The sequence below is a fragment of the Sorex fumeus genome, unplaced genomic scaffold (assembly GCF_029834395.1).
Source record: "Sorex fumeus unplaced genomic scaffold, SorFum_2.1 ptg000098l, whole genome shotgun sequence".
NCBI classification, from domain to species: domain Eukaryota; kingdom Metazoa; phylum Chordata; class Mammalia; order Eulipotyphla; family Soricidae; genus Sorex; species Sorex fumeus.
In genome coordinates this window covers 27,929,396-27,957,395 of record NW_026606155.1, presented here as the reverse complement: position 1 = coordinate 27,957,395, position 28,000 = coordinate 27,929,396, and the positions used below count along the sequence as shown (strand labels likewise).

At 44.3% G+C, this 28,000-nt stretch overlaps 1 protein-coding gene across 1 annotated transcript; it reads right to left on the bottom strand.

Moving 5' to 3' along the window:
• Positions 1 to 48: 48 nt before the first annotated feature.
• On the bottom strand, positions 49 to 25,082 carry VTI1B (vesicle transport through interaction with t-SNAREs 1B). Its single transcript, XM_056133575.1, has 6 exons — positions 24,856 to 25,082; positions 14,691 to 14,749; positions 9,433 to 9,621; positions 5,445 to 5,618; positions 1,735 to 1,796; positions 49 to 374 (listed from the first exon to the last, which is right to left on the bottom strand). The coding sequence occupies exons 1-6, from the start codon at positions 24,968 to 24,970 to the stop codon at positions 278 to 280; spliced, it is 696 nt and encodes a 231-aa protein (XP_055989550.1). The 5' UTR covers positions 24,971 to 25,082; the 3' UTR covers positions 49 to 277.
• Between the last annotated feature and the right edge of the window lie 2,918 nt (positions 25,083 to 28,000).

The window sequence follows — 28,000 nt, the reverse complement described above, 5'->3', positions numbered from 1 at the left end:
TTTGGGCTTTTGCAGTTCATGGGTATATTACTATGTTGGGGTCTGATGTAAATTTAAAGAAGTCATAAACCATTTATTACCTTGGTATAGCATACTGGTCTTGTTGCTGTTCTTCACATTTAAGTGGTTTTTCGTCTTTCCTCCCTCCTCCCACAGTCCGGCCACAGAGTGCATCCGTGAACTGTTCGCTCATAGCAGCAATGTGCTTATTCCACATCTCTTTACACCATTCATTCACAGGGTCAAAGTTCAGGTCCACAAACTTCCCTGAAGGGTTTCAATGCTTGCGCAAGAATTTGTAATAAACCAAGCCTGCCAGGATGACCAACTCCAGGAAGATGACAATGGAAAGTAGCAGCTTGTTGGTCGCCACTCTAGAAAGTGAAGAGGAGTAAGAAACACAAATATTATTTCTTTCCATTTTTTTTCCCTTTCTGGGTCACACCTGGCAATGCACAGAATGTACAGGTGTTACTTCTGGCTCTGCACTCAGGAATTACTCCTGGCGGTGCTCAGGGGACTATATGGGAATCGAACCCGGGTTGACCGCATGCAAGGCAAACGCCCTACCCACTGTGCTATCGTTCCAGCCCCTCTTTTCATTCTTTACACTGCTAGGGAGACTGACTTTTCCTTTGATTACATACCCACGAAGCAGTAAGTATAAGGCTGTAACTGATAACAAGGCAAAAGCTTCCTTAGCTATAACTGATATAGTAATAGCATCTACCTCATACAAATGTTGAATTCTGAGACTATTATTACCTAAGAAATAAAAATTATTTCTTGATTCTAAAATGTAAAATTACCTTTTTAGGGCCAAGGAGCACAGAAATTGCTTTCCTGGCATGCAGCCAACCTCAGTTCAAACCCCTGCATCACATACAGTCCCCAAACACTGCCAGAAATGACTCCTGAGCAATACTGGATGTGGCCCAAACACCTCCCCTAACCCAAAAACACACACAGAAAATAACTTTTCAGGGCCATAGAATTTGAACCCTGGCCTTCCGACATGCAAAATGAGTATTTGGCTTCTCAAAAATGTGAAAGAATATAATGGAATGTAAAGTTATATGAAGCTCTTTATGCCCATTTGCCATATTTCCAAAGGAATGTAAACTGGGATTAAACCCTCCAGCGAGGGCCAGAGAGATAGAACAGGTCTTGCCTTGCATTCAGCTTACCCCAGTTCAAACACCATATATAGTCCCTGGAGCATGGCCCGGGGTCACTCCTAAGCACAAGCCAAGAATTGCCGTGAGCACCACTGGGTGTGGCCCCAAAACCAAAATAAATAAAATCCTTTCAGTGGACAAACTACCCACTATTCCAAGTCTTAGAGTAGCATATACTTTAGACAAAGGATTTTGTTGTTGGATAGTTAGCTATATTACTCTCTCTCTCTTTCTTTCTTTCTTTCTTTCTTTCTTTCTTTCTTTCTTTCTTTCTTTCTTTCGTTCTTTCTTTCTTTCTTCTTTTTCATTTCTTTTTTCTTTTTGGGTCACACCCAGAGATGCTCAGGGGTTAAGTCCTGGCTCTGCATTCAGGAATTACTCCTGGGGGTGCTTGGGGAACCATATGGGATGCTGGGGATTGAACCCAGGTCGGCTGTATGCAAGGCAAATGCCCTCCCCGCTGTGCTATCACTCTGGCCCTACACATTTCTTTGTTAGGACTTTTTCAAATGACTTATAAAAATTTAAAGGCACCGAAGTCAAGAGAAATACTTACTTTCTGGACATTGAACGGAGTATCTTTCGACTTTTGCTCAAATTTTCACTTGTGTTTACCAGCTGAGAACAGAAAAATAACATTATTTTCAAATGTATGTATGTTTAAAATTTCAATATCCTTGGCAGTGGGCACTGTGGTACTGTCCTCCCGTTGTTCATCGATTTGCTTGAGTAGGCTCAATAACATCTCCGTTGAGACTTTTTGTTACCGTGTTTGGCATATCGAATACATCATGGGTAGCTTGCCAGGATTTGCCATGCAGGCAAGATACTCTCAGTAGCTTGCCGGGCTCTCTGAGAGGGGCAGAGGAATCGAACCTGGGCCGACCAGGTCAGCTGCATGCAAGGCAAACGCCCTACCTGCTGTGCTATCGCTCCAGCCCATGCATATGCATACATGGCACAGAAATTAAAAAAGAAAAGAATATATCATTTTAGAGGAGCAGTTAGATTGTAGCTAAGAGAGAGAGCATTTCCTATGTGTGAGGCCTGGTGCTCCTGGCACTAAGAAAAAGAAAGTTAAGTAACTCACTCTCCAATTTCTCCTACAAACATAAGTTGGCATGAATTCCATACCAAAGATGAATACTAAACATTTTAAGTGCTTTAAACTGAACTAATTTTCATAGTATATACATTTTACATAAACTTTTCTTAATTATAACTATCTCCCATTAGTGTGGAAGGACAAAAGTATATCTTATGGTAATAGGAGAGTCTCCTGCCCCCGCGCCTGGCTGTCCTCACCTGGCCCCTTGGAGAAGGGCGGGTTGAGTTTTCCTCCCCGCCCCAAGCAGAGCCCCGGCAGCTGAAGACCTCCGGTTCCAGCCACAGCCATGCTTAAGACCACTCTACACATGTTCGGATGAACCTCACGCATGAAGGAACCAGCAGAGGAACCCAGGTGTGCGGGACCCGGGGCTTAGATCTCCAAGCCTGCCTGGATCGGGACTGGGCCTCTTCCACCCAGATCCCCCACCTTCCAGTATGTAGGCGTTACACCCACCAACTGCCCCCAGTGGCGCAGTGTAATCCCATCAACGGCCAAGACCCAGACACCATAAAACCCAGCTCCCAGAAGCGCGTGGTCACAAATGCATCTTATTGTCTAGTTCTTACTCTGGAGAACTGGAAGGCTATCGAAAGTATCCTGCCCACATGGCAGAGTCTGGCAAACTCCCCATGGCGTGTTCAATAGGCCAAAAACCAGTAACAATGATGGGTCTCATTCTCCTGACCCTCAAAGAGTCTCGAATGTGGCACTTTCTAAAATCTTAGGGCTAGGATGAAGGAGACGTTACTGACGCCTGCTCGAGGAAATGGATGAAGAACAGGACAACAGTGATACAGTGATAGGAGAAAATTGAGCCAGAATTCCTTATTCAGTCTGCTGATCACTTCAAACATTCTTACTACTCAACCATCTTTGACTGTCACTCAAAATTTTATTAAATACAATAGATGATAAAGCTAATGGTGGTCAACAGGCTTATATAAGTATAAAAAATTAATCTTACATAAATAGAAAAATGGGTCCAAATGTTTTTCTGACAGTAATATGAAATTAATGGAATTGATGTTATGTTTCAAAATGACTACTTTGAAGGCAGAAACATATCAAGATTCTGGGGTCTAATTCACTACTTTTTTTAACGTCTTGTTGCTTTATAATTAGTACTTACATATTATGTCAAATGGGCACTTCCCACGCATGAGTGATTTTACTAAACACTTTCATGTGAATTTAGCATCTCAACTTTATGAAGATGATGAAGGCCTATCTCCTTGATGATGAAGTGGGCATTAAGAGATAAATATTGAAATGTTTTAGAAAGTAAATTAATTTAAGTGATAATCTAAGGAAACTGGAAGGTACAATATAGTTTTATTTGTCAAGCAGGTTCAGGAAGTATCTCCACAATGTCCTGAGCTAATCCTTCACTTGGGCTAAAGGTGTCAAGTGTACTGTTAACTGTAAAGCAACTTGGAAAACATTTTTAATGTAAATTTCAGCCATTTACCAGGAGAGCCTCCTGAGTTTGTAAATATAAGTTGGTGCGTTATCTATCACTTTGGGATTCTGATTTTAACCTTCTTAGAACCTTCTTAAAGAAACCTTTCCCTTGAGATGGAGCGATAGTACAGGGGGTAGGGCACTTGCCTTGCAGTTAGGTAACCTGGGTTTGATCCCTTGCATCCTATATGGCCCCCCCAAGCACTACTAGGAATGACCCCTGAATGACACAGGCAGGAATAAGCTCTGAGCATCGCCCGGTGTGGCCCAAAAACAAAATACTTATAAATTATTTCACCTGGTATGAACAAAAATGGGAGAGGGGGGAACTCCAAACACATAATGTATGAGGAAGGGTAACATTCTTAACATTCTTACTCAAAAATTATATAATCAACTATGAAGATATGAGAAAATCACCTCAAATAATCACAATGAATGTATGTTTTTCAATTTGAATTTGCTTTGTGCTATTAATTCAATTTCCTGGAGAGCATTTGCCTTTATGCAGCTGATCTGGGTTCAATTTCCGGAACCCCATATAGTCCCATATGGTCCCTGAAGCCCGACCAGGAGTGATGCCTGAGTGCAAAGGTAGGAGTAAGCCCTGGGCACAGCTGAATGTGGTCCCCAAAAAGCAAAAAAATTATTCCTGGGGCACAAGAGATAGTCAGGTACAGAGATGGTAACCTACCTTACAGGTAAGGTGTTTACCTTACAGGGGGCCAACCCCCGTTCAAATCATATGGTTCCTGAGCAAAGCCAGGTATAGCTTCTGAGCATCTCCAGGTGTGGTGTCGTACCCCTTGAAAAAGAAAAATATTCCTGGGCCCAAGAGGGCTCAATATTTAGAAAGCGTGCTAAGCTCATAACTGTCTCTCCCAAAAGAAAATTCTATTCTTCAGGGCCAGAGTGGTAGTACAGTTTGTAGGGTGTGTGCCTTGCATAGGGCTGACTGGAGTTGGAGCCCGTAGTCCCCCATATGGTCCCCTGATCCCACCAGGAGTCATCCCGGACCACAGAGCCAGGAGAAACCCCTGAGTATGGCCAGCTGAGACCCAAAACTAACCAACCAAATAATTCAATTCCTATGCAGATGAATGAAAAACATGTTTTCCAGAGCCTTTCAGAATGATAAGGGGCCCCAATATAATCGTTTTGCTTAAGTTTCCATTTTCTTCCTACAGTGAAGTAGTTAACTAAGGGGTGCAGTCCAAGAGGTACTACTCTGACAGATGGAAAAATAGCTTTGGCTATTTTCAGGATTGCCAAATGACAGAACAGATAAATGACAGAATAGTTAGGATCTTCTAACTAGATGACACTTTTGTATGCACAGAATATTCTAGGCGTGTGAGGAACAAAAATGTGAGATTGGTGCTCTCCTGAATCTTGTCTTCTGACATAGCTTTCTCTTGCCAAAGACAGGTAATAACAGGAATCAATAAAAAGATGGAGGGGCCAGAACAGTAAACTTATTTGACAATCTTCAAAAAAAATGCAAAACTTCACCTTGTCCCCAAAAGACTTCCCTTTAAATCTAGTAAGTCTACTTCCTAAGGAATTCTCTCAGCCAAGCAACAAACAGCTGAGAAAAGCCTAAGAACCACAAGACCATACCCTGAATTTGAACTACTAGAGCAAGGTATCGAGATGTAATGGGGGCACCTTCTTTCCCACCTGCCCAGACTTACTCTATTCTTGGTGCGTTCCAACTGGTCACGTTGCTCCCCCAGCTCTTCTATGATTTCTGAGCCAATCTGGTCAGTCTCTGTGGCAATCCGATGAGAACGCTCAATACTCTGGGTGGCCCGATTTAAGCTTTCCGTTCCTTGAAGAAGCAATGTCCTCTGAGACTGCAGCTGATTCTGAGAGGAATTAGAAGGGAAATGTTACAGTTCCGTTATAAATTCATTGCCAGTACGCTGTATGACCCTTATGTAAGTGCCCTACTTTTAAAATCCCACACCAAAGTTTTACTCCATACATAATCCTGAATATAGCCAACATGAGGACAAAAGTAGCCTTTGTCAGGAAAGAAGTTACAACCACTGAGACAGAGAGTACTGTCACTGTCACTGTCCTCCTGTTGTTCATTTTGCTGGAGCAGGCCCAGAGTGCAGGAAGTAAGAGCCTGTATGGAGCCATCCCTGGTTCAAATCAGCAAAGGTCCCCTGACCACCACTAGGGGTCACTTTTGACCACAAAACCTGGAATAAGAAAGGCCCTAAGCAGCACCTGGTGTGACCCAAACACTAACACACCAGCTCCCCCCAAGAAAGGAATTACTTTCTTTGCGCATCCATTAAAAAAAGAGGGGGTAAAAAAAAGGAAAAAGAATTGACTGCTGATTAAATAGCTAAGAAGCTAAAGGCGCACCCATTCCTAAGGATATACATGCACACACATACGTTCATAAGACTTATCAGCAGGTTAATTCTGACTCTAGATAGAAAACCACCAATAAGAAAAGTTTTTACTTTAAATATGGCATAGTCTTTGCATGTAGGATCCCAGCACCATAAAAATAAAATGTATATGCCAGTGGATGAGGAAGTGACTGAATGCAGGTAAAATAACATTAGCTTAAAGGATATAGGAAACCTTTTAAAAGGTGGAAATCTTCACTTGTGCTTCTGAGTGAGCAGGAAGACAGATTACATAAATCAATCTCAGGTGAATCTAGCTCCATGACGGACCCTAATCATGCTGCAGGGAGTCAGAGTCGTAGTAGAGCAGGTAAGGTGCTTACTATGCTCATGCAGCCAAACCCGGTTTGATCCCTGGCACCACAATAGAGTCCCCCAAGCCCACCAGGAACGACCCCTGAGAACAGCTCTGTATGGAGCCTCCCCCAAGAAAAAAGGTGGTGTATCATAAATTGCTTTTCTAGTTTCTGAAAGTAACTTTATTTTATTTATCTCTTGCTTTTTGGGTCACACTCAGCGATGCACAGGGGTTACTACTCCTGGCTCTGCACTCAGGAATTACCTGTGGTGGTGCTCAGGGGACCATATGGGATGCTGGGAATCGAACCCGGGTCAGCCGCGTGCAAGGCAAACGCCCTGCCCGCTGTGCATGGGTATGGCTCCAGCCCCTCTGAAAGTAACTTTAAAGCAAAATTACCATTTGGACTTCTCTCCTTTGGAACCAAACAATCAAACTCATTTTAACAAGCTCCATCTACTTGCCTTTTTTCTCTTCTCACTTTAGAAGCTATACATCTTTTAAACCTTTTTTTTTTTTTTTGGTGGTGGTGGTGGTGGAGCGGGGTGGGGGGAACATACCCAGCAGTGTTCAGGGTTTCCTCCAGGCTCTGCATTCAGGAATCACTCCTGGTGTTGTTCAGGAGGCCATATGGGATGCCAGGGATCAAACCCTGGTCAGCCCTATGCAAGGCAAGTGCCCTGCCAGTAGTACTATCACTCCAGCCTTTAGACCATTTTCAGATATTCTAGTTTTGACATCAGCTCTATTAGGCCAGTATCACTGAGGTTCCTGGCAACGACAATGTCTCAGCCTGTAGCTCAGGTGTATGTGATCCCCAGATCGGCAAGCAATTTCCAGCTACACCACAAAAAAAGTGTGATGGGGGCCGAAGTGATAGTGTAGTGAGGAGGGCATTTGCCTTGTACATGGCCAACCTGGGTTTAATCCCTGGCATCCCATATGGTCCCTGAAGCATCATCAGGAGTGATTCCTGAGTATAAAAATAAGAATGACCTCTGATCATTGCTGGGTATGACCCAAAACCCAAGAAAAAAAAAAGAAAAGAAAGAAAAAAAGTGTGACATTTGGTAAGCACTAGAGCTAAAAGAAGATATGGGTGTCAAGTCAGGTAGTGCGACTAACCCAGCAAGTGCCACAGCCATAACTTGTTTGCCTTTAACTAAGAGTGTGACCTCCCATGACACACACAAAAAGCACGTGTGCAAATATCACAATGAAAGGAGTGCAAACTTCAGTACCACGGCTGATTGTTAAGCACCAAATTCTTTGTTATGCACTAAATGTGCAACCCCTGGTCTCCACAATAATAGCACCAACCAAGGGAAGAGAGAGGAGGAGGGGAAATTTTAAATACAGTCCAGTATACCAACTGTATACCAAAAACTTTAAATGTCCGGAAATACCTACATAAAACAGGGCAGCAGAGAGTAAAAAGGGATAAAATGAAACTTATTATAGGAAAGAGGCAGGTAGGAAAAAAAACAAATTTAGTGTAATATGCACTGGATGTAAACTACTACATAATATGGTTAATTTTTTTTTTTTTTGGAGGGGGACGGCATGTTTGACGATGCTCAGAGTTTATCCTGACTCTGTAACTGAGGAATTGCTCCTGGCTGAGCTTGGGGGACCATATGTGGTACTGGGAACTGAACCCTGGTGGGCCACATGAAAGGCAAGTGCCCTATCTATACTATCACTCCGGCCCCCAATATGGTTAATTCATGTACCAATCTCATTTTTTTTTTTAAGTAAAAATATTTTATTTGGGATGGCGGCCACACGGGAGCCTTGTGGACAGCAGGTTTGAGCCGCAGGGGGGGGGGGGGGGGGGGGCGGCAGGGACCTCATGGGAAGGGGGGCGTTCCGGTCCGTCCTTCACGCCCTACCGAGGTCACCAGTTGCCCCCCACGAGCAGATCAGATCTCCGGCACGGCCACGGCCCCGGAGGCACAAGGACTTAGCACAGAGAGCCACCCGCTTGGAGCAGAAAAGCAAATGGACTATGTGTTAAATCGCGCCAGCATGCCTGCCCGGAGGGGAAAGGGTGTTGACCCACTCGCCCGCTCCTCTCTGGAAAGAAAGATGGCGGCTGCACGGGAGCCTTGTGGACAGCAGGTTTGAGCGGTGTGTGTGTGTGGGGGGGGAGTATGGGAGGGCGGCAGGGACCTCATGGGAAGGGGGGCGTAATGGGCCGTCCTTCACGCCCCACCGAGGTCGCCAGCTGCCCCCCACGAGCGGCTCTCCGGCACGGCCACGACTCCAGGGCACAGAAATCAATCTCTTAACTATCTAACTTTTAATAGAAATTCTTCCAGGGTTAATAAGTAAAATAGCAGAAATCCAAAACATCATTTTATTCTTAAACCAAGTTGTAGAAAGCAAATCATTTCACAACGCTGTTTCAGCATGTCTGATTGGGGGGGGGGGGGGGTCGTAAGCTCTAAACAATAATTGTGCATCTTCTATCGAAACAATGTATCTAGTCAAAGTAGATAAACTAGAACTCATCTGCCTCACAGGAATTGGGAGGGGTGGGAGGTGGGGTTCTATTGGGGTTCGCGGTTAAAAATAAGTGTTGGTAAAGGGAAATGTGTTTGATATTTACATGACTGAGACCTAAACCCGAAAGCTCTGTAACTTTTCCCACAGTGATTCAATAAACAAATAAATTATATAAAAAAAAATTTATTTGGAGGTTTTAGAGAAAGGGGATGAAGGAGGGAGGGAAGAAAGGAGGGAGAGAGAAAGAGAGAAATGCATTCAAGAGAGAACATGGGCTTCTCCGTACACATTTCAAGAGGGGAGATGCAGGTGAAACATGTGCTCAAGTACCACATGTGCTTGGCCACCTGGGCACAAGCAGCACATTTGTATCAGTCTCCTAAGAGAAACACTATCCACTATACAAATCATAAACAGGCGCACACACACAGCCCAGCTGATGCTTACCATGTGCTCATTCTCTATTGTATATGTGCCATACTTCATGTCTCCTCGGCCCCCAGGTGCAGTCAGTGGTGTGCTTCTCACTTCCCGATGGAGTTTGGCAAGGTCTTTCCGGTAGTTTCGAAGTTTAGACATCATAGGATTACGGAAAGACAGGGGTGCATAGCGGAGTTCCTCCTCCATCTCTGACAGCTAGAAAGACAGAAAGTAGAAAGCCGAGTTCTCGTGTATGTACAAATGCCCAGTTTGGACCATACAAAACAAACACAATCCCAAGAAAGCAGGGTTGCACATGTGGCATGTTCACTTCATGCACAGTAGCTGGCATAGTGCTACGAAGCACTGAATTAAAAGTGAGACGCAAGGCTGGGGAGATTGTAGGGTATGGTGCTTGCTAGAGCCAGGAGTAGCACATGAGTACCTCTGGGTATGGCTCAAAGACTAAACTAGGAGTTGATGAAATCTATGTCTGAGATTTCAAAAGAAAATAAATTTAAATATTTTATAGATGCTTATTACCAGTATCAGTAACAGCTGGAGAAAATATGCAGAGTCATGGTACAACCTAGAGGTAGAATGATCTGAGACTGGCTATATGCTCATTTCATATGCAGGGATAAACCTGCACGAGTAGGAAGATATCTCATTCCTACTTTGGACAAACTGGCATCCTGCCGAATGTAACCTGCCCACATGGCAGAGTCTGGCAAACTCCCCGTGGCGTACCCAATATGCCAAATACCAGTAACAATGATGGGTCTCATTCTCCTAAAGAGCCTTGAATATAATCTCAGGGCTAGGATGAAGGAGACGTTACTGGGGCCTGCTCGAGGCAATCGACGAATAACAGGATGGTCGTGATTCGTGAGTAGGAAGCTAACTGGAAGCTGGAACAAACATCATAACCACTTCTAGGAAAAGTAAAATACTTAAATGGAAGACCCATGCCTAAATGAAAGACCCATGACTAAAAAGTGAAACAGTTTGCTTTATGAGGCTATTTACAGACTGGATACAAGAAAATTTGGGGCTGGAGAGAGAGCACAGCGGGTAGGGCATTTGCCTTGCACACGGCCAACCTGGGTTCGATTCCCAGCATCCCATATGGTCCCCTGAGCACCGCCAGGAGTAACTCCTGAGTGTGGAGCCAGGAATAACCCCTGTGCATCGCCGGATGTGACCCAAAAAGCAAAAAAAGAAAAAAAGAAAGAAAATCACTGACAGGCTTTAGTGAGGGCTGTATCTCAGAGTCACCTATCCAACAGAATTAGAACCAACTAACCTGTCATTCCTACAGACAGGTAATGAAGACCTAGACAGAAATATGTCTATGTTTATGTAGGGCTGGAGCGATAGCACAGCAGTAGGGCGTTTGCCTTATAACAAGCGGACAACATGGCCGACCCAAGTTCAATTCCTCCGCCCCTCTCAGAGAGCCCGGCAAGCTACCGAGAGTATCTCACCCGCAAGGCAGAGCCTGGCAAGCTCCCTGTGACGTATTCGATATGCCAAACACAGTAACAATAAAGTCTCCAATGGAGACGTTACTGGGCTCGCTTGAGCAAATCGATGAACAACGGGAGGACCGTGACCATGTTTACGTAATACGTGGGAAGTATCATGCATTAATACTACCCATGCATTATTTCGTAGGCAGCCTTAATGAAAAAAAAAATTTTGAGAAAAATTCTCTTTGAAAAAAGATGAAATTGCAAACTCAGCTTCCTCATGTAGGTATGAGCCTTTCTAAATCTACCTGGTTTTGGTACCTGCAAGTAGAATTAATCTGTTTAGGAGACATGCCCTTTCTTCAGTGCCTTGGCAGGTTGATGGATTGATGGCACCAACAAGTCATGAACTGCGTGCAATAAACTAGTTATGAAGAAACTGCAGCAATAAAGTCTAGCATGAAAAATTGCCCTTAATCTTATTTTCTAATTTGGAAGTCCTATTAAGAAATAAAAAATGGGTGGGCGGAGAGATAGTACACTGGGCAGGGCACATCCCCTATGGTCCTCTCAGCACCATCAGAAGTAATTCCTGGGTGCAAGTCAAGAGCAAACCATGGCTACTGCTGGGAATGGCCCCAAAACAAGACATATGAAATTAAAAATAAAATTAAAGGTGGAAAGTAAAATTGGACTTGAACATGGAGGTTGTACTGGGAAGCAGGAAGTTCATTTTTTTTTCCAGAAAACATTTTAAAATCACAAGATTGTGGAATCATTTACATATTACTGAAATTATTTAAAAAAATAAACTTGCCCTTTTTATCAAGTAGCTTCAGGTAAAAATCACTTAAATTTCATGTTAAAAGAGCTAAAAAATGCATTTTGTTTTTGAAGCTGCTTCTGATATAACTGAACATATGAGATGAATGGCACTTACACCAACTAGGAATGCTTTAGAGCTGCAAGCTATTTTGAGAGAGTCTATCTCCTATCATTATAAAAACTTGATTGTGGGACTGGAGTGACAGTACAGTGGGTGAAAACTTGGCATGCTGCAGACCATGCTGCCAGGTTTAGATCCCTGGTACGCTAGATGATGCCAGGAGGTGATCCCTGAGTGCAGAGCCAGGAGTAAGTCCTGAGCACCACTGGGTATGGATCCAAATCAAAATGAAAACAAAAAAAGAAAGTAAAATAAAATTTGGTTGTTTTACTTTTGAGTGTTCATATACTGGAAATACATAAAATTGAACAATGTGAGGATTAAGGGCCCGAACTTATATGTCCACAGGTTATGCATCTGAGGATTCAAACAATGATGAATAAATCCATGGATGAGGAAATTCTATTTATTTATTTTGCTTTTTGGATCACACCCGGCAATGCACAGCTTTGCACTCAGGAATTACTCCTGGCGGTGCTAAGGGGACCATATGGGATGCTGGGAATCGAACCCAGGTTGGCCGCATGCAAGGCAAATGCCCTACCTGCTGTACTATCGCTCCAGCCCCTGATGAGGAAATTCTAGAATGAAAAAATTTCAATGTATAAGTTGGCCTGGGTAGTTTAAACCTGTGCAGTTGAAGGATCAGTTCAAACTTATTGTTTAGGGTTTTGGGGATACAGAGGGTGGTCTCCTAGGTGGTGCTCAGGAAACTTCAGGGGCTAGCCTGGCCGTGTTGAGGGGGAATACAGGGCTCAGTGATGCTCGGGAGACTATGCATTGCCAGGGATCAAACATGGGTTGGCTGCATGCAAAGCATGAAGCTTAACTCTGTAATCTCTCTCCAACCCCAAGAGTGAACTAGTTTGAAACACGGGTATGAGGCATTTTTTTGGGGGGGAAAGGAGGCAGGGCCCACAGGTGGTGGTGCTCAGGGATTAGTCCTGATTCTGCATGCAGGGATCACTGCTGGTAGGCTCAGGGGGACCAAACGGGAAGTCGAAGATCAAATTCAGGTATGTGACATGCAAGGCAAGATCCCTACCCTACGTATCATCTCTCTGGCCCTGAGACATTATTTTAAAAAGTGGACTAATGTTGCTACTCTGATTTACTGATCAAAAAATTATAGGGTCTAGCATGTCTCTCTCTTCCTCTTTTTTCTGAAACTCAACTGTTTATCTCCCCATCAGGAGGAACATTTGGAAAATGCTAACAGGATACTAACCAGAGAAGAGACTATTTGACAGATATTATGAATATATCCCAAACATCACACAGGAATTAAACTTCCTAGATAGCACAGCAGGTAGGGAATTTGCCTTGCATGGGCCAACCTGGGTTCATTTCCTCCGTTCCTCTTGGAAAGCCCAGCAAGCTACTGAGAGTATCCCACCCGCCTGGCAGAGCCTGGCAAGCTGCCCGTGGCGTATTAGATATGGCAAAAACAGCAACAAGTCTCAATGGAGACATTATTGGTGCCCACTCAAGCAAGGCAATGGACAACAGGAGGACAGTGCTGCAGTGCTCCATTATGAAGGAGTTTACATAGCCTGGTCCACAAGAAAGAAGAGGAAGAAGCAGAAGAGGAAACAGAGAAAGAGAAAGAAAGGGAGGAAGAAGAGGAGGAAAGAAAACAACCTTTTTTCTTTTTTTGCTTTTTGGGTCGCACCCAGCGATGTACAGGGGTTATTCCTGGCTCTGTACTCAGGAGTTACTTCTACGGTGCTCAGGGGACCATATGGGATGCTGGGAATCGAACCTGGGTCGGCCGCGTGCAAGGCAAACTCCCTACCTGCTGTACTATCTCTCCAACCCCAGAAAACACTCTTAACTTCTGAGATTTATATGGGGATATCCCAAAATAATTTTTCTGGCTAAAAATCAGCCTTTTCTGGGGCCACAGCGATAGTACAGGTAGGGCCTTTGCCTTAAAAGCAGCTGACCTGAGTTCAATCCCCAGCATCTCAGGAGTACCACCAGGAGTAATTCCTGAGTGCAAAGACAGGAGTAATCCCCAAGCATCGCCAGGTATGGCCCCAAAACAAAATGAAACAAAAAACCAGCCTTTTGTTTCAGTCTACCAAGGATAGCCAAAAACTAGGGGCAACTATTTGCATCAAGATCAATAGACAAGAGCGGAAGCGGTAACTCACTGGACGGAGACACATGCTTTCCATGCAGGAGATCTGGATTAGTTCCCAGCACTTCATGGTACCCATAAACACGGAGTCAACACTAGACACCGAGCACCTTGGATAGGACTCAAACAAACCAACAGTAGTAACAAGGATTAACAGATCCTTGTTGCAGATCCTCCTTGCATTAACTGCAAGGGAGCAGTTAATCTATGATCAAATTAGCACTGTAGCATTGTCCTCCCGTTGTTCACTGATTCGCTCGAGCAGGCACCAGTAACGTCTCCTCTGTGAGACTTGTTACTGGTTTTTTTTTTTTGCATATTGAATATGGGTAGCTTGCCAAGCTTTGCTGTACAGACAAGATACTCTCGGTAGCTTACCAGGCTCTCCGAGAGGGGTGGAGGAATCGAACCCAGGTCTGCCGTGTACAAGGCAAACACCTTACCCGCTCTGCTACTGCTCCAGCCCATGATCAAATTACAATGATTATTTCTGGGGGGTTTTGTTTGTTTTGCTTTGGGGCCACATGCAGTGGTGCTCAGGGCTTACTCCTGGCAGAGCTTAGTGGTGCCAGGGATCAAACCCTGTTCAGCGGAATATAAGGCAAGAACCCTACCCACTGTACTACTACTCCAGTCCCAAGGGTTACTCCTGAAAAAAAAAAAAAATCAACCAGTAGCTCCAAGAAACTTCCCACCCTTGCCACCCTTGCACCCCAATTCTTACCGTTTCATTTGCTTCCTGTTGCTTTTCATCAAAATCTCTTATCAACTTTTTCTTCTCTTCTGGAAAAGGCAAAATTCAAATGCTTGATCCTCCTTCCATACATTTATAGAAATCATTCCCTCTGCTTAAAATACACTTCCCATTCCTCCTTGAGTAAGGTAACAGCCCTAAAAGACATTTAGAAATGTATAAGAACTAGTTATCACAATGGTTGTGGGGATGAGGGAGAATGAGGGTTACATTATGATGGGCGCTTCGTGTAAGAATAACAGTCTGAAATAGTCCTGCATAACAATGAAATGACCTGAAAGGCCAACAGTGTCTCTACCAAGAAATACTGCAGGGCAAGAGCCAAAGTACAGTGGATAGGCCACCAGCCTTGTATGTGGCCAACCCAGTTTGATCACCAGCACTTCATAAAGTCTCCAGCGCCCTGCCAGAAGTTTCCGAGCCAAAAGTAAGCCCTGAGCATAGCTGGGTGTGGCCCCTAAAACAAAACAAAACAAAACAAAACAGAAAAAGTAGGAGGCTGGAGAGATAGCAAAGCAGGTAGGGTTCTTGCCTTGCATGCAGCTGACTCATGTTCAATCCCTGACATCCCATTTGGTCCCCTGAGCACTGCCAGGAGTGATTCCTGTGTGCAGAGCCAGGTGTAACCCCTGAGCATCGCATTGCTGGGTGCGCCCAATGCCCCTCCCCCCAAAAATGACACTAATAGAAACACTAAAGAAATATGAAATAAATTAATCTCTGGCTCCCACTATCTCCACACATCAATAGTCTGTTTACCAATTCTGATTTCAATTCTTAAATCTCTGTATCCACCTTTACTGCCACCCCCCTGCTCCCCATGTATGAATTCTCTATATTTCTTTTGGTTTGTTTGGGGGCCACACCCAGTAACAATCAGGGGTTACTTTTGGCTCTGCACTCAAGAGATCATTCCTGTTGGTGCTTGGAGAACCATAGGGATGCTGAGGATCAAGCCCAGCTGCATGCAAGACAAGCTTCTTACCTGCTGTATTATCTCTCTGGCCCTCAATTCTCTGTATTAATCCTTATCCACTACTTTTCCGCAAACCCAGATCCCCCTAACTCTGCTTGCTGAGAGTCTGCATGATTTGGTACATGTTTCTTGGGTATACCTTTTGCCACTGTTGTCTTTCGCTTTTGTTTTTTGGGGCCACACCTGGCAGATAGTCAGGGGACTATACAGGGTGCTTGGAATAGAACCTGGGTCGTCCACCTAAAGGAAAGGAGTGATTCCTGTGTGCAGAGCCAGGTGTAACCCCGAAGCATCACCATAACCCCTGTCCCCACCAAAAAAAAAAAAAAAACAAAACACTGAAAGAAACACTTAACCTCTGTACATCCTAAATTCTCAACTCAAGAGCAAGATCCCCCATAAACAGGGAGATTTTCTTTATTTTATGTGCCACAGCTGTAAACCCAACAGTGTACTCCTCAGATGTTGCGATCAACTGAAAGAGCAAATGGAATGTGTCCTTTATTATGTCCCATTGTCAGGTGACACTCCCTTAATTGACACTGCATGAGACTAGGGGGCCAACCAGTAGGACAGTGGAGTCAGCAGAAAACAATGTGTTAGAAAGGTGAATCACAGAAGAAGTTGAGGATTACTGCATTGGAATCCTAAGACTAATCATTCTAAAATTTTTTTTTTTAATTTACCGTTTTTGGCTTTTAGACCTCACATGGCAGTGCTCAGTCAGGGCTCACTCCTGGCAGTGAGCAGGGAGTCATGTGTGGTGCTGGGGAACAGAACAAGGGTCAGCCATGTAAAACACACATCTTAACCTTCCAGTCTCTTTGGTAGGGTGGGAAAGTTGTTTTTTCTTAAAAAATTCAAATCATTCCCAATAATGATGAAGCAAAGGATATAGGTATTTAAAGGTTCAAAAATGAACCCTACCCAGCAGAAAAGTATCCACTGCTGCTTCTTTAGGCTTTGGTCGTAAAATTGTGAAGCCACTGGATTTTAGAGTTGACATGGTCCTCAGAGTTGGAGACTGGAGAGATAGCACAGAAAGTCGAGTGCTTGCCTTGCATGTGGCCAACCTGGGGTAGACCCCTGGCATCCCATATGGTCCCCTGAGCACTGCCAGGAGAAGAAAGAAAGAAAGAAAGAAAGAAAGAAAGAAAGAAAGAAAGAAAGAAAGAAAGAAAGAAAGGAAGGAAGGAAGGAAGGAAGGAAGGAAGGAAGGGAAGGAAGGAAGGAAGGGAGAGGGAGGGAGGGAGGGAGGAAGGAAGGAAGGAAGGAAGGAAGGAAGGAAGGAAGGAAGGAAGGAAGGGGGAGGGAGGGAGGGAGGGAGGGAGGGAGGGAGGGAAGGAAGGAAGGAAGGAAGGAAGGAAGGAAGGAAGGAAGGAAGGAAGGAAGGAAGGAAATGGACCTCAGAGATCATCTAATCCAACCTCCTCATTTTATAGTGAGGAAACTAGAGCCCAAAAAGAAATCGGGTGCCTTGGGACAAAGTCAAAGGGGGAGAAATTTGCATCTAAACTAGTAGAATACAAATCTGCCTGTTCCCAATCCAGTGCTTCTGAACATAATCACACTGAGGGGTATTTCTAGGAAATAGCAACAGGTAAAATTTGTCCAAGCAAATAAATCTCAGGCCAGATGGTTCAAAGAATCAGGAATGCACGCAGAAACACTGGGTTTGATCCCCAGCAGTGCATGATCCCCCAAGCACCAAACGGTTCCCCCAAGTAGTGCCAGTTGTGACCCGAAAACAAAATCAGATCTCTTAATCTGTGTGGCTGTGGATATCCCCGTCTGGTTGTGATGCAGGGGAAAGTGTTGTGAGATTCTGGAAACAGAACCCACCTTGAATCACAGAACCCACCTGGAGTCACCCACACCCGGACACCACTTAATGTTTTTAAGTAAGTTCCAATAACACTCCAAGCAGTTACAAAATAGCAGGAGGTCTTCAGACCAGGTAGAATGGACAACAGAAACAAGAATGATACACTATTCCCATCCCCACACACCTTCCCCAAACAGTCACATTTGTTTGTGTATGTTTCACTTGATAATGACTGTTGGTTAGCTGGTGACATTAAATTCTGAAAGTGGAATAACAGAATCAGCCAGCTCTGAAAGAGAGCTAGAAAAAGTCTACCTGAAAGTTCAACTAAGGCACTTTGAATTACCAGCTCAATAATGTGTATTCTTGGCACTTTAGTGTTGCAGAAATAACTGTTTAACCAGGATCTTTAAAATATATGATTAACTTGCTCTTGGGTGCCCCACTGTGGCATTTCTAGAATGTTAACACTCTATCTGCAGATCACAGCGATGGTGAATGTATCTGATTTTTATTTTCTCTTTTGTAAATTAGAAATATACAAGGTTATTTGAAAACATTTAAAAAATATACACATAACCAGCACTTAGCAAGTGCCATGCACAGGGAGAAATAAATACATAGTAGCTACCATTGTTTTGAAAATAAATTTTTAGTAAGAAAAAAACAGTAAAATAAATTTCATCAAAACTATGAATCAGTGGCAAAGTTGAAATGTAAGTGAGCAAATAATTGGCGTTTACTAAAATTAGATCATTCTCCACAGAGATTATTTTTTCTGGTTCCCTAAATAACAGGATGATGTGCAGATAGGTAAAGAAATTTAAGTGAATTAAAAAATTAAATTTAAATTAAAAAAATGTTAAATAAAAAGTTGTATTCAATCCCCAGCACCTCATATAGTTCTCTGAGCATAGAGCCAGGAGTCAGTCCTGAACATGGTGGGGTGTGGCTCAAAAATCGAAAGAAATAATAAAAGACATGTGGACAGATGTCTTTAGGTACTACAAAATCAAAACCAGAATGACTAAAGACACTGATGGATTATGTGGGCAAAAATTAATTGCATTTCGGGGTACCTGGAAAGATTTCAGATGCAGGAAAACTAAAGATTAGAAATTATGGCTATAGCTGCTCAGTGCACTAATAGGCTGATAATAACTATATATGCTAACACTGCCATCAACACATAAAGTTCCAAAGATAGTACACATTGTGATCCTGCAAATAGAATACTCTTGTTTTATTTTAATAGGTATATTATATTATGATCCATTTTAAAAATGATCATGCTGGACAAGATCTGAGGGTTAAAAGTAGGTAAGGGATAATTCTTGATAAACTGCAAACCACAATGCCCAAAAGGAGAGGGGGGGGGGTAGATGGAAGGGAGGGAGGGGAAAGAGAGGGGGGAGGGAAGGAAAGAAAAATGCCAGTTAAAGAGGCAGGCAGGGGGTGCATGGGGTGTGAGGGGTGATGGGAGGGATCCTGGGGGATACTGGTGCTGGGAAATGTACACTGGTGGAGGGATGGGTGTTGGAATACTGTGTGACTGAAATTCAATCATCAATGGCTTTGTAATGCTCTAAAAAAAAATCTAAAAATTTTTAGAAAGTGATAAAAATGTGGGGAAAACACATAAAATAACATTGAATTTCAACACCAACCATTTATTATTTTCTTTCCAACAATTCACAGTATTTCTACACTGAATCATTCATTATCTATGGAGTACCTTGGGTGTGCCAGAGTGAACAACCTCAAACTCATTTTACAAGATCAGCAGTTCCCTGGTTTCCCCAACATCAAAACTAGGCAAGAATACCACAAAAGAAGAAAATCACACACCAATAATACTAATAAACATAGATGTAAAGCTCAAGAAAATATCGGTAAACTGAATTCAACAACATTTTTAAAGGTTTGGAGCGATAGCACAGTGGTAGGGCGTTTGCCTTGCACGCAGCCAACATGGCCGACCCGAGTTTGATTCCTCTGCCCCTCTCGGAGAGCCCGGTAAGCTACCGAGAGTATCTTGCCCGCACGGCAGAGCCTGGCAAGCTACCGTGACGTATTCGATATGCCAGACACAGTAACAACAAAGTCTCCAATGGAGACGTTACTGGGCCCGCTCGAGCAAATCTATGAACAACGGGAGGGCCTTTACCTTACCTTTTAAAGGTTTATGTACCATGAACAACTAGAATTTATTCTAGGGATGCCTGGATGTTTCAATAGCCATAGATCAGTCAATGTGATAAAACAATTAACAAAATGAAGGATAAAAATCATGTGATCAGGGCCAGAGAGCTAGTTACATGCAGACAACGTCAATCCCCGGCATCCTATATGGTCCCCTAAGCACTGCCAGTAGTGATTCCTGAGTGAAGAGCCAGGAGTGAAAACTGAATATCGCCAAAACAAAAAACAGACAAAAATCATATGATCATCCAGTGGTTCAGAAAATGCATTTTACAAACATCCAACACCCATTTAAGATAAAAAAAAAATAACTGTACCTCATAAAAAAAAGATAAAAAAAAAACTTCCAAATAAGTGGGTACAGAGAAATGTACCTCAACATAATAACATCAGAAGTGATAAGCCCACAGCTAACATCACACTCAATAATGAAATGCTGAAAGTTTTCCTCTAAGATCAGGAACAAGACAAGGATGAGTACTCCTGCCACTTTAACTTAATATAAATTACACTTAGTTACAGTAATTTTAAAAAAGGAAAGGCATCCAAATCGGGGGGGGGGGGGGGGGGGGAGTTAAACTGGCACTATTTTCAGATAACATGATATATAGAAAACCTGAAAGATTTCATAAAAAAAAACTGTCAGGACTAATGAAGTTAAAAAATACAAAATCAGTATTAAAAAAGTTGTTGAGGGGCTGCAGCGATAGCACAGCTGGTAAGGCGTTTGCCTTGCATGCGGCCGACCTGGGTTCGATTCCCAGCATCTCATATGGTCCCCCGAGTACTGCCAGGAGTAATTCCTGAGTGCATGAGCCAGGAGTAGTCCCTGTGCATCGCTGGGTGTGACCCCAAAACCAAAATAAGTAAATAAAATTTAAAAAAGCTGTTGAGTTTTGTTTCATGACGGCTACCAGAAATTAAGAAAACAATCTTAATATGATTGCATCAAAAATAAAATTCCTAATAATCAAGGAAATAACCTACATACCAAAAAATCTGACACTGAGGAAAAAAAAAGTTAAACAAGACACAAATGGCAAGATATTCCATGTGGGCTGGAAGAATCAGTACTGTCACAAATGCACATAGAAGGGGGCAGAAGGATGGTACGAGGATTAAGGCCCAGGCTTTGCCTGCGGTCAACTCCGTTCAATTCCCAATCCCAGCTGGAGCCCCCATCCCCACACGGTCTCCTGAGCATCAGTAGGTGCAACCCTGGAGGCCTCCAGCACCACTGACCCAGGCAATCCCCCGTCCCACAGGGCTAGAAAAATCACCATATCCTCATGACAAGCACTGAATTGCCACTAAAGGTCAGGTGGGTCAAGAATCTTCAGGAAGGGATCCCAAGTCCTTTGACAACTGCTTGGGAAATTCCCCCAAAATTCAATGCAACGGTATCAAAATTCCTATGGTGATCTCACAGATACTGAACCTGGGGCTGCCGCAGACAAAACCTGCGATCAGCCCTTGAAGCTATCTCTCCAGCCCTGTGTATCAGGTATTGTAAGCCCCCTCATAATCGGTACCTCACCTTCCTTGTCTACTATTACAACTTCCATTACAACTTCCATACATAACCTGCCCTCTAGTCAGTTACAACTATTCATTTTTTTTGTTTTTATTCCTTCATTGCTTCTTTCCATTTCTCCTCTGACAGGCAAACTTCCATTCAAGTTCCTACCCTCAGTTCCAAGCACTCTTTCGAAAAAGTCCCTCTTGTTCACACCTCTGTCTCCCAGAAGCTTTTCTGTATGGACTTGAGTTTTTCCATCTAGGATTTATTACACTTTTTGTTGCTGTTGTTGTGAATCTGCTCCCTTTCAGGCAAGAACCATTGGAACTCCTCAGGGTACAAGACGGTGTCTGTCAGAAAATAAGTCAAGTATAAAGGCTAGGTAGGGGGTTTGTTTTACATGTCGCTGACCCAGTTCAATTCTCAACATCCCATAGGGTTCCCAGAGCACCACCAGAAGTAATTCCTGAGTGCAGGGTCAGGAGAAACCCCTGAGAACTGCCAGGTGTGGCACCCCACCCCCCAGCAAGAAAGAAAAGAAGTCTCAAGGTTTGATCTTCAAGTCCCTGTTCTCCCTTGAACATAAATCTCACTTGCTTGTCTGTATGTATCTTCGCTTATTTTCACTCTGGAGTAACTCATGATTTCTCTAGAACATATTTCACCTCTTTTTCTCCACTCCCATCTTTCTAAATAAGTCTCATTCAGTAAAAACTATCTTGCAGAAAGCAAGCAAGCAAGCAAGCAAGCAAGCCAGCCAGCCAGCCTCAAGAAATGCTTATTTTATTCTATTACTTTGTTGCTTTGTTTTTAGGCCACCCCAGTAATGCTCAGGCCTTACTCCTTGCTCTGTGCTCAGTAATCACTCCTAATGGTGCTCAAGAGACCGTATATAGTTCCAGGGATCAAAGTGGGTTTCCTGCACACAAGGCAAGTGCCTTACCCCCTGTACTGTCTCTCTAGCCCCAAGAAATGCTTTTCTATTTTTAAATTTGGGAGCACACCTAGAAGAAATTAGGGTTCCCTCCTGCCAATACTCAGGGGACCATGCAGTATCAGATTCAAACGCAAGTCTCTCTCACTTGTAAAGCATTTATTCTAGCCCTTGGAGCCATTTTCCCAGGAGTTAAATAATTTTATTTAATTAACTTGTAGGGGTGGGGATTTGGGGCCCCATCTGCTCATGTTTGGGGGACACTGCCAACTCTGTGCTCAGGAGTGATTCTAGGCAGTGCCAGGGATTGAAGCAGACCTCCTACACACAGAGCACACACACTGAACCATCTCTTTGGCCCCTATTTTCAATAACTGATTCAATTATAACACGTAAGCTAAAGCCAAGAGCAATGGTAAGTACATTATTCATTGCCTACAAAATAATGGTAATAAAGTTCTGGAAAGTTTAGGAAGCGGTCCCAGAACAGAACTAGAAAAAAAGGATTCATGCAGCCGGAGTGACAGTACAGCAGATAGGGTGTTTGCCTTGTAAGTGGCCGACCCGGGTTCAATCCCGGGCATCCCATACAGTCCCCCAAGCACCACTAGGAGAAATTCCTGAGTGCAGTCAGGAGTAACCCCTGAGCATCGCTGGGTAAGACCCAAAAAGGCAGGAGGGAAGAAAGGAAAAAAGGATTCAGAGATGTAGTCAGTGGGTTTACTTAATGAAATTTTGTTCATGAGGCTGGGCAGACGGTGCAAGGGTTAAGGTACAAGAACTGCATATAGCCAAGCTGGGTTCAGTACCACAGGGTCCCCTTAACAGCTCTGGAATGGCCAAGGAGGCCCCTGAGCACTGCTTGAAAGACCCCACCCACCACCACCACCAACTCTAACTTATTCAACAAGTATTTACTAAGCAATACGCATTAGGAGTGAATAAGATACAAAGTTACTGATATTCTTATTATAATCTGTGGACATCTATGGAATATATTTACCTGCCCATTAAACGACTAAGTATGTTAACAGCAACTTGTGTTGAGTGTTTTGTACATGGGTAGAAATTCACACCTTTTGGAGTGTCCTCTCTGCAGAAATGAGAGAAGTAGATGAAAAGGGCTAATAAAACTTGCTTTTTTTATTTTACAAAATAGAAATGTCCTTTTGCACTGTTCTGCCTTATAGAAACAGGGCAAATTTTATTCAGCATCAGGCTGGAAAATGGCCTGTTCTTCCAACCATGTAAATTAGATCCCATCACTCTGCTGCTCAACCACCTTTAACTAGGTATTTTTAAAATATGCAAACCTTTCACCTGGTGTACAGGCATGGCCTCTCATTATCCGCATTATCTGGCCCTGCCTAAGGTGTTCCAGCAGCATCCCAGCACCATCACCTCCAATCCTTCCCAAACACACCAGCCTTCTTGCCACTCCTTGAACATACTAAGCTTATTTCTGCTTCAGGAACTTTGCTCTTTCACCCTCCTGACACTCACTTCTCGCAGATTTTTCAAGGTTTCCTCCCTTACCTTATTCAAGCCTGAGCTAAAATGTCGCCTCAAATCGAATTTGCACAGCCACTGAAAACTGCGTTGCCCACCGCCCTTCCCCACCATCCTTTTTGCCCTACACTGCTCTTAACCTCTTACTACTTGCATACTGCCATGCACCCACTAGAGAGGGAACCTGTAAACCTTTCCACTGTAATTTCCAATAGTACCAGCATTGAGATCCGCCTCTCACAATGACAAATCATCTCAGAGCTGGAGAAATAGTACAGCAGGTAAGGCGCTTCGACAAAGATTAGATTCCAACTTCACGTATGATGCTTGCCATCCTCTCCCTCAGCACTGCCAGGAATGATACCTGAGTGCAAGAGCCAGGGCTAAGTAAGCCCTAAGCAGTGTCATTCTCACCAGAGCCTTTTAAGACCCATGACACTTAGGGGAACTAACTCACTTAGGGTTCTTTCCCTTAAGTAAGCACAATGAAAAAAGGTTTTATCCGCCCTATCAAGAGCTACTTGTTCTGCGGCAAAGACCCATTCACTGTCAGGTCTTCCACTCAATTTACCCTGACTACTCGAAGCGTTCCTGTGCAAAATTGCAGCCACCGTTAAAATTAGGGTGCAGGGGCTGGAGCAATAGCACAGCGGGTAGGGCGTCTGCCTTGCACACGGCTGATCCGGGTTCGATTCCCAGCATCCCATATGGTCCCCTGAGCAACGCCAGGAGTGATTCCTGAGTGCAGAGCCAGGAATAACCCCTGTGCATCGCCGGGTGTGACCCAAAAAGAAAAAAAAAATTAGGGTGCAAATCTGGCGCAAGCAATCAAAAAGTTCTTAAGAAGACCACAGCTGAAGGCCACGATCTTGACTTCTAGCATTCACCAACCCTGGGGCGGGACCGCTTATTAACATTGATTTTTAAACGCCCAACACCACATAACAACAGCCAGAGAAGCACGACCTGCCGAGGTCCATCCCGGAGACATCCCAAGTGACAGCGGCGGGAGCTGGGACCCGGGGACCCCGCCTACCCCCGGGGGCGTGTGTGAGGCAAAGGAGCTGCGCCCAAGGGGGGCCGGGAGCAGGGTGAGGACTCACGTGCCCCCCACCTCTCACCCCCCCCACCCAGCCCCAACCCCTCTGGCTCGGCAAGCCCCCGCCTCACCGGTTCCTGCGCTCCCCAGGAGCCGCTCCGGCACCCCTCGTAGGTCTTCATGGAGGCCGCGAAAGATCTCGTGCAATTTCTCAAAGTGCTCCGACGAGGCGGCGGAAGTGGCCATGGCTTTGGCCGCGCTCGAGCAGCGAACGCCACACCCGGGGTTCGGGGCCCGCTCCCGGCCCGGCGCTCAGCCCCGGCAGCCCGCGGGCATCACGGCCGCCACCGCCGCCGCCGCCGCCGCCGCCGCCACCGCCCTCCAGATGAGGCACTTCCGGGCCCCGGAGACTCCTGGCGAGCCAGAACGCCCACCCGCGCCTCGCTGTCACGAGGAGGGGCGCCTGACGCAAAGGCCTGACGGAAAGTCGGGGGGCGGGGCGGGGAGTTGTCCAGCGCGGACGAAGAGAGCTACATCGCGGCGAGCGACAGCTCAAGAGCCCGCAGAAATGCCCAGCCCGAGGCTGGGGAGAAAAACGCCACCATGAAAGGGGCTGTCAAGGGAGAACCCGCGAGACAGGCAGCGCGGCCGCCCCCGCTACGGGGGCCCGGGGCCGGGGGCGGGGCGCTGCGGTGCATGCCGGGAGTTGTAGTTCCGGACGGAAGTTGACATTCGAGTTGTTTGGCGGGGGTGTGGGGTTGGGGGGGGGTCTGTGGTTCTCCGGGTATTGCCGCTACCCCCAGGATGCTAATGCGCTGTAGCTCTGTGCGCTTTGCCGTCATCTTCACTGCCCTGCACGGTTTGGCCACCATGACTTCCGTGTTTTACTCCTGCCCAGAGCAAACATTATGAATTGAATTCAGCCTCCGAAAGAAAATCGGGCCAGTTCCTACCAGCAACTGCGGTGGTCAAGTGACCCGAGGCACGTGCTTTCATAAGTGGTCCCCAGGTTGTGTGATCTTTATAATAAGCCCTCGGGTTTACTAAGCTACCTTAGCCTTTCTAGTACGCCAGTTCACTCTACAGGTGTTTTCTAGATGGTAAGCGTATCACAGTGCAAAGAGCGGGGCGTGTGTTAGTGAATGAGTGATTCTCCTGTCTGCGCTGGGGATTTGCGTCGTGGAGACCTGGCTTCGTCTGCTGCACTCAGGACCTTTTCACAGTCGCGAACTATTCCAGAAATGTTTGCTTGGCAGCCCAATGCTTAAATTACCCACACATTAAGAGTAAATAAATGTTCAAGGGGGAAAGTATTTGGTGATTTGGTTCCAGTACATTTATTTTTACCAGACTGTGTTCATTGATCACCAATTCAGCACTTTTGTTGAACCTCTAATATTCTTTGAGCATAGAGATCGTCACAAATCCCTTTACACTGTGATTTGGAGGGGAGGGTATAAAAAAATGGGGTGATTAAGGAAAAGATGATCTTTGAATAGTGTCGTAAAAAAACGAGTGTGTTAATAATTTAAGTTAACACACAACCAGAGTTAATGATATTTGAATTCAGTGTATTGTGGCTGGACTCTGGACGGTTTATACTTAGAATGAGAAATGATTGCATAACAGTAATAATGAAAAGTGTCTTCTTATTTTGACTATAATTATGGTTCCCTTTAATTCTTCTCCTGGCTAAGAGGCTTTAGCTCTTACAGTTTTTATTCTGGTAAACAAAAACAAGATAATCAGAAAGAATTTTTTGTCATTGACAATTTAATATAAATTAGGGAAAATTTATATTCAGTTATTCTTCTGCACTGTTATCAAAAGTTTTCCTGTTTCCCACAAAGTAACATTTTCTGATTACAACGTTTAATGGTCAAACCAAATTCAACAAAAAATTGCTAGTGCCAGAGAGACAGCACAGAAAGTAAGGTATTTGCCCAGCACCACTTATGGCCCCTAGTACAATCTCCAGCACCACTTATGACCCCTAATACTACCAGGAGTGACCCCCGAGCACCAAGTCAGGAGTAAGCCCCTGAGCGCTTCCAGCTGTGCTCCCAAACTCCCATCAAAAACAAAATAACATTAATTCACAATAAGATTGTGGTCCTGCAACATTTTTGTTCTGGGTTTTTGGGCCACATCCAGTTGTGCTCTGGGCTCACTCTTGGCTCTATGCTCAGGGATCAATCCTGGAGGGATCTGGGGACCATACATAGTGCTGGGGATCAAACCCAGGTGAATTGCTTGCAAGGCAAGCACCCTATCTTCTGTATTATCACTCTAGCCCCATGGTCCCACAATTTCCCACATAAAAGTAAACAATGGTCAGTCCAAGAAAATCACAAATTCTATTAAAACATACAAATAATGTTACTTTTGATAAAAGTTCTTCAAATAAAACATTGCTTTTGGTAAATACATACTTTATTCTTGTCTAGATAATGTAAGGAAATGCTCTAAAAGGTGATGTAGTTAACTTGTAACCACCAATATCAATCCTTAACAAATTAATTTTTTTAAATAAAGAATTGCAGTTATTTCATTTCCATTTGTTTGGGACTTTTGCCCCCTGCCATGCTGTTTGGTGTTTGTTAGGCTAGTGCCTTACCCTTCTTGCTAACTCAGATGCTCATCCTTCTTTTTATCTATGGCTGGATATTTTTATCTTTTTCTTATTGTTTATTATTCTTTTTTTTTTTTTTTTTGCTTTTTGGGTCACACCCGGCGATGCTCAGGGGTTACTCCTGGCTCATGCACTCAGGAATTGCTCCTGGCGGTGCTCAGGGGACCATATGGGGTGCTGGGAATCGAACCTGTGTCGGTCATGTTGGCTGCGTGCAAGGCAAATGCCCTACCCGCTGTGCTATCGCTCCAGCCCCCTTGTTTATTATTCTTAACTTAGTCTCTTCATTGCCCACAGTCTTTTAGGATGCTTCTTTTTGTTGGACTGCTTGCCTGCTCCCTGAGTGCTGCTCAGTGGGTAGCTATCAATATATAGAGTTGGCTCTCTTTCATGCTCTACCCATTATCTCAGAAGACATTTGTTTCCTCCATCTTTTTGGAGGGCAGGAGGGGCTATTCCTAACTCGTTGCTCAGGAAACCAAGCTGTGCAAGGATCAAATTTGGGGTTTCAATATGCAAAACATGCACTTTTGCCCTTTAAGCCATCTCCCCAGCCCATCGCATTTGATAATTTACCTGCTTCATCCCCTTCCTTTGGGCCTGTTATGAATTTTGTGAAAATATCCTCAGCTGCATACATACAC